This window comes from Xiphias gladius, chromosome 17, assembly GCF_016859285.1.
Source record: "Xiphias gladius isolate SHS-SW01 ecotype Sanya breed wild chromosome 17, ASM1685928v1, whole genome shotgun sequence".
NCBI classification, from domain to species: domain Eukaryota; kingdom Metazoa; phylum Chordata; class Actinopteri; order Istiophoriformes; family Xiphiidae; genus Xiphias; species Xiphias gladius.
The window spans coordinates 21,885,974-21,898,128 of NC_053416.1; the positions used below are offsets into that span (position 1 = coordinate 21,885,974).

Genomic DNA, 12,155 nt, shown 5'->3' on the forward strand with positions numbered 1-12,155 from the left:
TATAATCTTTTATTTTAACCCATGGGATTTAACTTTTACAGTGCATTTCTTTACAGCAATTATTCATTAAGTGACAGGTTTTAGCCACCACTACGGATCAGATAACTATGTACATTTCCGAGCTCCTCTTAAAGACTCTGACTTCATTAACACCTTGTGATAAAATCCCAAATATTAGATGATGGATAACAACACAGGTTAACTAATTCACTGACATCCAATCATCCACTGAAATGGTTAGCCTCATTATCAAACTGAACCTTTTGTTAGTCCTTAGTTGTCTCAGTGTTATTAAGCAGCTAACTATCTGTACCATTAAAACATACAGAAAGGAGGCCAATTAGAAACCTGCTGCCATCTGTAAGAAAGAAAAAGGCTTGAAAAATAGACAAAACAAAATATGGCACTATCGTCTCAAGGAACAACCAGTAGACACACATTTTTAGGGACTGTGGCCAAACTCCCCTAAACAGAACAAGACACCCCGAGCACACAGTTCAGTCTTTTCCCGAGCAGTCTCTACTGCCAGTTAGCAATCTGAGGAGTCGTCAGTCAGATGGACATCAAGCTTTATGTGGACATTCATTCTCAAGCATCTCAGCAGAAAAACCTTGAGGGATTTCCCTCTGTCACATCACAGGATACCAACAGTACGTTCAATAGACCCTTTCCTCACATCATCATGTTCTCTTCCTCTTGACATATCAAGCACATGTCCCACAAAACAAAAAACGCGCAGCATTGCATCAGTTTGTCCATACACATCCCCCAGAATGTCTAATGTCGCAACATGGCTATGCCGGAGAAAAGCATTGATAAAGACAGAACCACATCGACTGTGCATATACATAATTTTGAAAACACATTGCAGCAATGAACACATATACAACCCACCTAATGCACAAGAACATAAACTCGATCCAGTTACCCATTACATATTACATTCAGGCTCTAAGAAAAAAGATGCGATGGCAAAGTAAACAGCAGATTTCTCCCTTTTGCTCAAGTTTGGTCTCAAATTCCCTCAAATACACAACAGCTAGTAGTGCACAAAATAAGAATACAAAATTAGACTTTTAAATACTGTAGCAGCAATTCCTTTCTTTTGAAGTTGAAAGCCTCAAATAGTACAGGTAAAGGCTTTGGAGTCCCCGACACGTGGAAGGGTGAGTGATTGTCCTCTGAAGTGCGAGACAGTGTCTGTAAGGAGGGTGCAGGTGTTGGTACTAAAGGTGGGTGGACAGGTTGGAGATGTGCCTCGGACAGGTCACCGCTAGAGGACTGAGCCGTGCGGAGGCAGCAGGACGCTGCAGCGCTCCAGGCTGAAAATGTCTTTGAACAGAAGGGGTTTGTTCCGTAGGAAAACCTCCCCTGCCGACACGCCTCCCTCTCAGACTTTCCCTTGCCTCTTCACCGCCTCTCAGACAGTCTCACAGTGCAAACCGAGCCTCTCAAAGAGTAACAGTTCCTCCTCCTATTCACCCTCTCCTGCAGCCGAAGCCACAGTAGGTCGGGGTTACAACGGGGCGCTAGGCTCATCGGTCCAAAACGAGCAGGACAGAGCCGAGGCGGGCCGTGCTACGCGACGCTTCTCTCAGCTGGAGGCTGTAGCAATGGCCTTCTTGAGCTGCTGGCTGCGGATCTCGCGGGTGCGGGACTCCAAGAGCAGGTCGTGGCAGGTGTTACAGACCAGCACTGGGTCATACAGCTGCTGGTCTGGGATGGGCAGCTTCAGATGGCAACAGTCTTTACAGAACACATTGCCACAGTTCCTGAAAAACAGAGAGCACACAGAAAGTTAAGATCATTTTTTAGAGAGACGGATAGAATGCTTTATGATTCCCAAAGGGGAATTGCAGTGTTAAAGCAGCCACTTCACCTAAATCAAAAACACAAAATGAGGGAAATGAGACACAAGTGCAATTAAAAGGTCAAGTTATATACAACATCTAAAACAGACTAAATAAAATATAAAAATATGAGGTAGAATAAAATAAAAACCTAAGAATAGAGACTAGTTCAATAGGACTCTAATATGGAATAGATTGTAAGAAAAAAATGTATGTTAGTGCAAGTCAAGTAGACATTGCTATTAATACTTTTACATAACAGTTCTCTTCATCTTAAATCAGCAGCCTGGACCAAGAACCTAAGACTTTGGAATAAAAAGTGTAGGAATGTAATAAATTAGAGTATACAACTGCAGCGATAAATTACATCTACATGACTTTAATACAAACTGCTCCTTTTAAACACCAACTGTAAACAAAAGCCTTTTTCCCTCAAGAATCAGAGAGCCTTGGATTTTCTCCTCTCATTATCATTTCAAATCACTTTACAGGTTCCTGAAAAAGTCAAGCACCAAAATAAAATGTTTCAGAAGCTTCTTACAGGTACAGATTTAATGCAGCTCAAGAAATAAGACGCTCGGCGCATGAAAGTGGAGCAAGGTCAACAGTACCACTCAAAAAAAGCATTAATGTACTCAAAAGGGAAAACAGTAGGAAACAATTCACGAACTTAACTACTAAGGATAAGTTCAGGCCCAATCACACAGAAATGCATGTTTGGCTTTATCCTTTTCTGACATGTTCCTTTGGGGCAACAGTGTTACCGTCACCCTGGTGCTAAACATAAATCCCCCATCTCAGTATCAATGTAGCGGTGCACTCCAGCTCTCAGCGGAGATTTCTGGCATGTGACAGCGATGCCGTCCTAACTGATAGAGACTATTAGCACAAATGTTTCCAGGCACTGTTTAAATACAGTTAACAGCCAGTGAATGAACCACTGGACTGATACGATCTGATGATTTTATATAACTGGCTGAAGTTTTACATCTTCTTTGTGTTTCAAACTGTTACATATGCAGAAGGTATCTAATATTTATCATTACATTCTGTTCCCTGCATTTTCAGAGTGGTGCTCTGCCTGTGAATATTCATTCCTTTCTCTAATTTGGAACAACGGTCTCAGTTTCTCAGTGGAGCATAGAAATAACTTTCTGGCTAACCAAGGGCCCTTGACGCTGAAACCAAAGCTTGGCTTATTGCCTTGAAAATACAAAGCAAAGCGTGTATTTGAATCGCAGGTTGCCAGTTTGGAAAAAAATTGTGCTGCAACGAGAGCTCAGAGAGAAGTGGGATATAAAAAAAAAAATTAAAAAAAAAAACAAAACACAGCATTTAAAAGAAAGTAGTAAAAGCTCCGGTTCATTAAAGAAAAAAAAAAAAAAAAAAAACAAAGTACAGGAACAAAAGTGAAAAATCTTCACAATGAATGAGAGGGACTTGACTTGATTAGTCAACTGACAGAAATTTTTTTTAATGATAATTGTGACTATTGACAGGATTTGATTATTAGATTTGTGCCTGTTACAGATTCTTGAATATTTCTTGATTCTCTGTCTCTCATGTTGTTGTTTAAGGAATACCTTTTTTTTTTTAAAAACTTTTTTTACTTTTTTATGTTGGTCAGAAAAAAATGAGACAAGCCATTATTTTGGGTAGTGGTAACTTGTCATGACATTAAAATTTACATTTTTAAACTTTTATTGATAAATAGAAGAAATGACCATTACTGAATTGATAGCAAATATAATAATAATAATAATAATAATAATAATAATAATAATAATAATAATAATAATAATAATAATCTTACATAACATCCTCAAACCACAAAGGTTCTGGCCGGTGGGCTTTGGCCAAAACATCTCAGTGCCCAACAACGATGAACAAGAGGAAATGATAAGTAGTAACTGGTATTTACTGGTAAGTTAATGACTCACCGTTCCTCAGCTATTCTCAGTGTATCAGGGGCTCTCCTGCATCCTTCCTCATGACCTCATGAGCTCTAAGTGTTACCTGGTCAGCCATGAATCACAATGAATAATAAGACTGGGACTTTTTACTGTACTTAAAAATTTTGTTGGCTAATTTGGGACATTTTCCTCATTAAAAAGCAAAGATACAAAATATATTCCAAAACGAACAACTGTAAAGCGAGCTCATCGGTTCTACCTGAGGAAGAGCACTGACTTTATGGGTCTCCAAATGTGCATATTTGCTCCGCAGTCACTGTGTTTGTGATCAAACCAAAATAATTTTTTTTAATATTTAACACCCAAGCCATTTCTCTTGTACCTTTACCATTTGTGACGATACGTGATACTTTAGATACACTGTGCTCTGTGTTTATTAATGGAAGAAAACCATGGTGAAGCCGCACCTGCAGTGGTGACGTCTCTTGGCTATCCAGAACTCACAGTCACAGTTGAAACAATGGGAGGCCATGTGGTCGGGCACCCACCTCGTGACCTACACACACACACACACACACACACACACACACAGACACCTCTATCAGAACAGTGTGAGGTAATAAGGGGTGCTCAAAGCCATATTGATGAGGGGGGAGGAAAGAGGGTGAGGGAGTGTAGACGGAGTCTATATCAGAGTTAAGGCTCTAAAGGATGCTGACCTCTGTGTCCTTGCGCTCAACTCGATCCCAGCTGCCCTCAGACAGACGGTCCTCACTGTGGGTGGACAGAGAATCCTCCTCATTGCTGTTGTCGGACTCCCGCAGACATGTCTGAAGCAGAGAGGACAGGGTGAATCAGAAGACAGACAGGAATAAGAGAAGAGGGGACACTTCTGGAGAGAATCAAAAGTAAATCTTTATAAACCCCGCAGACAGAGAAAAAAAGCTTCTGGCACTAATGTCATCAGTGAAAAAACTACTCACAATGTCATCCTCATAGTCAATGTCTGGCTCTGAGGGAGGGCTGCCGTACTGTTTACTCTCCAGCCTCATCTGCAGCTGTCGCACCTGCTGCCGCAGCACCTCCACTTCTTGCTTGTAACCTGCCTCAATCTGTCGCAGTCTCTGCTGCACGGCGTCCATGGGGACCGGCAGCCCGTCATCGTCAAGGTAAGCTGGGGCCTGGGCTGGGGGAGGGGAGCTGGAAGCAGAAGGTGAGGAGTACGACACCGGCAGGAACTGATGGCCTGCCAGGGAGTAGCTGTTGAGGGCAGCAGCAGCAGGCCCACACAGGCCGATGTAGCCTGCACTCCTGGCAGGAGACAGCCATCCAGGCTGCAGAGGGCTGCTGGGACAACAAAGAGCCTCCCTGCGGCAGCACTGGGACCCATTGGCGATGGCGAAGCCCTGGGAGCGGAGCAGCTTACTGGCAAGCCGACGGCTCTGGTAAGTGCTGGGCTGCAAGGCCCGGCTGACTCCAGAGTGACTGGCATTACTGCAGGCGGACTGGACCAGACCCGGGACGCTTTCCCAGTGAGATCCGAGCAGGGACAGGTCTGAGAGCTGGCTCTGGGAGATCAGATGGTGACCTGCCACCTGGGTGCAGTCTACAGGTGCTGCTGCAACTGTTAGCACACGCTCTCTTCCTTTCACTACATCTGACCTCATGTCCTCTTTCTCCTTTTGGAGTTGAACCTGCGGCTGTGACTCAGGATGCTCATCATAGTTTAAATTCTGGGTAAGATCCTGGCTCACTGTGGGGGGCAGGGCGGGGGGAAGTTCTCCCTCATCTGTGATGGTCTCAGTGGAGTCCTCCATGGGAAGGAGTGCTGTTAGCTGCTTCAGAGCCAGCAGGCCTGCAGATTCTGGGAGGCCATTTGCTTGGCCTCCAGTGTGGCCATTAAGCAGCGAGTTGGGCGTGGTGGCTGTGGGTAGGGTGCCGTTGCAGGGGAGAGGTAAACACGGCTCTGATTTATGATTGGGTGATGTGGTGCTCTCAGCAGTCCTTTTGGGGTTCTCAGCCTCCAGCGGAGGTGGTGGACGTGGAGGGTTTGTAATGTGAGGCAAGGCCTGTTGGAGGACAGGAGTTGGGAAAGGAGTGTGAGCAAGTGTGATGTCCTCTCTGAGAGGGACAGGGGGGAGGGGCAGAGAGGGCAGGGGCTGTGTGGTGAGACAGGGCTCATCCACTGTGTCTTCACAGCTCTCTGCACCTGGGACATCCTCTGGGGTCTTGGCAGGACTCTGACGTAGAGGTTGTCCCTCAGCGCTGTCCAGTCCAGTGTCAGGTATGACCTCATTGGAGCAGTCTGCAGTAGTTTCTTCCATGGCAGGCGAGGGCTCCTGGGCAGAGCGACCCTCCTGGCAGTGCTTATTGAGATTGGGGTCGCTGGATGTACGCGTCAGGGGCACCCCGTTCTCGAAAGCTGTCAGCAGGTTGTCCATGGAGCGGGTCTTGGGAAGTCTGGAAATCAGAAATACATAAGGATTTATTTTTTTCCACGTGCAAAGATTGGAAATGATATAATTCTCTGTTTGGGACTCTAGAGGGCAGTCTGACTCTCTGTAACACGTGAATTTTTAATTAATATAAAATCACTGCTCAGGGACTGCCTAGAACAGTAAGTACAGATACTGAGTAACAGTTTTGCATCAAACAACTACTTACCTGTCCAGGGAACGGGAGGTGAGTTCGTCTCCTGTGACACTTGGGGGGAGGTAGAGCTCCATCGAATCATCCACAGCGGTGCAGGGCGAGGAGGTGGGCAGGTAAACAGCTGTCCACAGCTGTAATGCCCGAGTGTGGCAGACTGGCTGCAGCACCTGGTGGACAAACAAGTGATGAGAACTATCTCAGTAGGTCAATATACAGTAATGATGGCGCCTATTACTCAATCAGTGCTGTTCTTCCGCTGCTGAAGGTGTTGTGCTATGATCACAGTATGCTTTTCTTAGACAGCATTGATCAAAAAGGGTGACAGAGAAAGTGGGATAGATTTAATCTTATACTCTAAACCTTTGATATAAAACAAAGTTTGGAGATTAGAAAGTTACTATCCATGAATCAATAATTAGGCCAATTATTCTGCTCAGGATCTAAAAGTAGTAAGATTAGAGATCTGCTATATTATGCTATAGTCCTAAAATGCCACTATTCCCTTCAGCAGGTCACCCTCTCCTCACTAACTGAAAGGCTCAGTGGCTAACAGTAGGATGCAACCTCCAGCTGTTCATGTATTTAAGTGGTAGCTCTACTGCAAAGGCATGAACAATGCTGTAAAAACTGGCAGGTACCATATCATGACTGGGGATGTAGAGGAAGTTCTGGAAGTTCTTGTTTCCTGTGCGAAGCAGAGACCACACAGAACAGGTGCGTTTGTAGATGTTCCTCGCCTCCCTCTCACGAGCATTGTTACAGAGAAACGTGCCGTAAAGACACGAGTACGTATGCTGCACCAACTTGACCTGGACACAAGTAAGACGGAACATGAAGTCAGGCGTTTTATAACAATGATTTACATTCTTTCTGATCTACTTATCCCTCCGCCAATTCAATGTAACAGCTGACTGATGTGAAATGATATTGCTGATAGTTATAAAGTGTTAGCATTGGATCTCAATACTGTTTGGCTGCAGCATTTTCAAAGCAGAGGCTCAAGGATTAGTAATTTCTTACATAAAACTTCACTTTGTGACACGTTTTCATGTTATTCCTCACAAAATGTCTCACATTTTTAAGGTTTATTGGTGAAATAGTCACAAGAAAGTGCTCTATGACCACCCACCAGGAAGGCTTCGTTGAACTCAAAAAGGCAGGGGAACTGTTTGAGCAGCTGGTGAACACAGTCAAGCCACTGCAGGAAGACAGGACACTGTTCGCTCACATCGTCAGCATTCTCCTGGTGGCCACAGCGGTCCCCAAACTTATGGCCATAGTCCAACCACTCAGTCTCTACAAGTACCTGGAAACCCTGTGCACGACATGCTAATCAGTACTGAAGGTAATCATATTATAGTGCCACAAAAACTATGCTTAATGCGACATCTATAACAATGTGTCTACATGCAATCTAGACCACATACACCTAAACCTGTCTAAGAAAGAAAAAAAACCCAGGCTGTGCAGACTATCACCTCTAATGTTCTGTAGTAGGGGTCCAGCAAGATCTTGGCAAGGGCTACGATCTGGGGTGTTCGGTCCCACCCGTCCGAACAGTGCACCAGGACAGGACGGCCTTCCCTCTCCACCGCTGAACACACCAGGGTGGCTGCCTTCAACATGACAGACAGGTGCTGCAGCCAACGGGTGCTCTCGAGTGCTGAAAGCCAGCTGGAAGCACAACAGGGGACTGATTGGATTGATACAAATCTATATAGGTACATCTATCTGTGGTGTTGCCCTACTGTGGGGTGAAGTCATTAAAATGGGGGAGGGGTGGGGTTCAAACAAGGGCAGAGCTGCTCGGAGAGAAAGGTCAAGCAGATCGACTTACTTTCCTGGATCTGGGATCTGACTGCAGACGGTCCTCAGAGCCTGGAAGCTGTTCCGGATGGCGTGGATGTTGGCCATTCCCATGAACATCACCTCACAGTTGGGGTAGTACTCTAAACACAAACAAAACAAACAACTCTGGTGAAGTTCATTAGACATAAACAATTCTTAGCTTGTAAGATACAATGGCATCGTTCAGATGGTGGTGTCATCTCAGTCAGATGCAAAAATCACTGTCATAATAATCCCTTACATTTTCATATGAATACCTTAGCGGTCAACAGTGAACTGTAATAGTGACTGTGTGCAGTCACTGGTGGCAGCAATGACTTCTGTTTTCTTCACTGAATATCATATGTCGAACTGGAAATTCACATGAAATGCATAAGCAAGGCACTGTAGAGAGTGAGGCCCCTGTTTCCAATCTAGGACAGAGCAGCACTTTCTTAAACAGATTTGTGGACATAAGTGGCACACACCAACTTGATATTTTGGGTTTTTGGTCCAACTTCATCTTAACTGAGCTCTGGCCACTAAACAGGCTGGCCTATACAAAACAGGTCCAATGGCTTTGTAGGACTGACAGGATTTAGAATGTTTGTAGGTGCCACATGCTTGTGAAGGCAAAAAATGAAGAATTGAATGTCTTTTGGAGAGCTACAGTTGTATTCACTACACCGCTATCATACCAGAACCTTGTGAAAACATTGTTAGTGTAAAATCTGCATTAGTTGTTTTTTTGCCATTTGGAGAAACAAGCTGACATATTTATCACCCCATAAAGTTGATATGGTGAACTTTACACATCCAGCACGCATGGAGCAACTATTGCATTTATTTGAAATTGTGTTTCTGGCAAATATAAATCCAATATTCACTCTCCTTTGAGCTTTGATTTTGGTCTCCATCAATGTCCTGAGAAGAATATGTTGCTCTATGTTGCAGCTAGATGTTTAACTTTCCTCAAAAGCTAGTTGCGACAATTGTCTGTTTGCCATTCGGTCTAGGCAGGTGAGTGTTTTTGCTGAAAACAGCTGTCTGCTGCTGCGGTTTATGAAAAGTCTTATTAGTGCTGTGAAAAATGAAAATGTGATAAATAAAACTATATGTAGATGGACTGAATTGTTGGACTTTTTGAATGATTGATCACACTCACCTTCACATTCACAGCCTCCGCCTTTGGCTCGGTTAGCCACTGCGGCGGTATATGAGCGAGCATCCAGAATCAGTAGCTTCTGTGGCACAGTGTTATCATCGCAGCCAGGGCCGCCCGTCAGAGAGGAGTCTGGAGACACAGGTGGGAGGACAGAGATAAGATTTTTACTGTTATGAGAGGACGGTGTTGCGTGAATTGAACTGCCGGGCAGAGGAAGAGAGAGAAAGAGTGAAAGGAGAGGGATGGAATCAGACAAGTGCCTAGGACATGATTCATAGAAATTGATTATTTGTGAACTACTGAAATTCAATATCTCCTCCTGATGACACAGCCACAGTGTTGCTACTGGTAACAATCACAAGTGATGAGCTTTCGACAGCTACCAAAGAGCAAGACTCTCTGCACTCAGTCAGTGTTAGGCTACCACTCACTTTCAGCCTGTTGTTGTGCACCAAGTAAAGGTATTAAAGCCCCTCTGAGACATGCACTTCACTTTGTAAATGTACTTCGTAAGTTACCTGGCATCATGTTTTAAAAATAGAAAAAGTTAAAAAATAGAAGAGAGGAAAAACTAAAAGAAAACCAACTTTGAAAGAGATGCAGAGTTGTTTTTCTCTGGCAGATGTCCTGCTTAGAATCTAGTAGGATTTCTTCAATTTTGTCACATTCATGGAAACTGCAGCAATGCAGCAATAATGAAAAATGTTGCATTGCTTGACACTTATGTTTAGCATCAACATCTGCTGGTAGTCCACTTTGGAAGTAGGGAAAATTAATGAAAGATGTAAATAATGGAAATAATATTCTTCCCTTTTCACAATTAACCAGCCTAAGTTTGAATGCACTCTCGAGAGCTGCAGTGGTCTAACAGTGCAGGCCAGATACATAAATCACAAAACAGCTTTACCAAAGTCACTATCCGAGGAGTCGGGAGCTTCCCCGCGTTGTCGGCAGGCTGGTGCTCCGCAGTTACCCTTGGCTCCAGCGTCCATCTGACAGGCCTTAGCGATGGACGTCACCAGGTACTCATCATCTGTGTTCCTCCAGCCCCACCAGCTGATCTCAGGCTGGCTGCAACGGGCGATCACTGCCCCGTTTTTCTGGTGCCTGGAATTAAAGGTTGCACAGTCTATAAATAGGAGTATAGATCTAAATGTCAAAAAGGAAAATGTTCTTGTGCAAACAGGAGACAATGTGTATATGACTGTGTGTCAGTAAACCTACCTATAGACCACCACAGGGATCCTCTTCCAGGATCTGAAGGAAGCCACACTCTCCAGCTCCTTGTCAGTGATCCATATTGGAACCAGAAGCTTCTGCGGGTAGCTGGAGCACAGCCTGTGGACAGGAAGGACAAGAGACATGATGTTACGGGAGGAAGATTAAATGCAGTTTATATTGCTGAATTACACTGTCAGTCCAATAGGTCTAACTTAGATAACTGTGCAAGCAACAAGAATCTTTTAATGAGAAAAACTGGACATAACAGTGCTTTGGTGTGCAGCAAACACACATTCTCCAATCTGAGGCAAATGTTCTGGTTTTCAGGGTCACTGCTGCATCAGTAACTCTCAGCGCTAGCAGAAAACAAATGAGAATGTGCTACCGCCAAACTCCATCTGTGTCTGGTCTCCTCTTCTCTCTTAAAACGTTCCTCAATTTCTCTTCACCTGCTTACTGTCTGAGTAGGGAGGGGGAGACAGAGACAGCGTGCATGTGTTTGTGTGTGTGAGAGAGGGAAAGTGAAATACTGTGCTGAGTCATGGGCCTCAGCAGGCTGCGGCTTGTTTAATTAGCCGGTTGTCCTGTCTGTCTGTCTCCCTCAGCAGGATGTACTCTCTTGGGCCCTCTGAACAGACTGACCTTTTTTTGTAGCATTTATTTGCCCAGACAGCAAAGGAGACACAAAAGTCTGATACACAGGTACGGGCGGTCTCATGCACTCACTCACACACATGGTAAACTGCATTATTTCTGCTTGAGTGAGTGCTACAATGTTATTTATTTGTGTGTGTGCATGTGTATTAGACAGGACTTGGAAGTTGCTGGTCTGAGAGGTCAGATAAGGCAAAGGCAAGTATACACATTGAAACGTGTTGCTGAAGGCTTTTAAAGGAATAGTCTGCTGCAAATTTATCTTTTAGGTATTAAATATTCACCTCGGCTCAGAAAAATTGTTGAGTCATTTATGGAGCATGGCAGCTGTAGTCAGCTTGGATTCACAGCAGGTACAACGGATACCAATGGCAACTGAGACTCACGCCAGAAATATGTTAAAAATTATCAAAATGTCCACAGATATTCAAACCGCGCCAGTAGTGTATTCCAAGTCTCTACGGTTCAGCTTTTTTTTCCACCAATAAATTGCTAACCTACTTCCAGCAGAGCTTCAGAGCTCTGAGGAAGTGACTGTTTGATACCGGGGTAGTGATTTTGGTTGGACCACAACAGCGGGGCCAGCTCTATAAATGTGAATGTCCGTGACTGACTGACAATTGGTGGCAACACTGCCTGAAACCACCGCCCTGATGATGCAATAGAAACTGTTTTTGCCAATTCATTTTGAAAGAGCTAGGACCAATGGTGTAACGTCTTTATCACACACTCACCCAAAGCCCCTAATGACAAATATAATCTGACTTTTTGGACAAACCTTGGCTACTTTTTGTAGAAGAGAGTCACCACTATTACGCTGCGAGTGCGAGGTCAGGCTTTCCCTCCACAGGCAGACTTCTCTATGCGTCTCAT

The 12,155-nt window shown here is 44.4% G+C and overlaps 1 protein-coding gene across 3 annotated transcripts in view; it reads right to left on the reverse strand.

Annotated features, from left to right (window-relative positions):
- Positions 1-12,155, reverse strand: part of mtmr4 (myotubularin related protein 4) — a 42,504-nt gene continuing 30,349 nt past the window's right edge. For 2 of the 3 annotated variants that reach the window (XM_040150157.1, XM_040150156.1), the window contains 12 exons: positions 10,632-10,745; positions 10,315-10,514; positions 9,408-9,536; positions 8,253-8,364; positions 7,894-8,089; positions 7,545-7,730; positions 7,054-7,224; positions 6,428-6,582; positions 4,747-6,223; positions 4,483-4,593; positions 4,231-4,319; positions 1-1,772 (listed from right to left, as the gene is read on the reverse strand). In XM_040150157.1, the coding sequence (XP_040006091.1) occupies positions 1,595-1,772; positions 4,231-4,319; positions 4,483-4,593; positions 4,747-6,223; positions 6,428-6,582; positions 7,054-7,224; positions 7,545-7,730; positions 7,894-8,089; positions 8,253-8,364; positions 9,408-9,536; positions 10,315-10,514; positions 10,632-10,745 (3,118 nt within the window). In that variant the 3' untranslated portion in view covers positions 1-1,594. The remainder of the gene's footprint in view (positions 1,773-4,230; positions 4,320-4,482; positions 4,594-4,746; positions 6,224-6,427; positions 6,583-7,053; positions 7,225-7,544; positions 7,731-7,893; positions 8,090-8,252; positions 8,365-9,407; positions 9,537-10,314; positions 10,515-10,631; positions 10,746-12,155) is intronic. The other variant, XM_040150155.1, reaches the window with a different exon arrangement.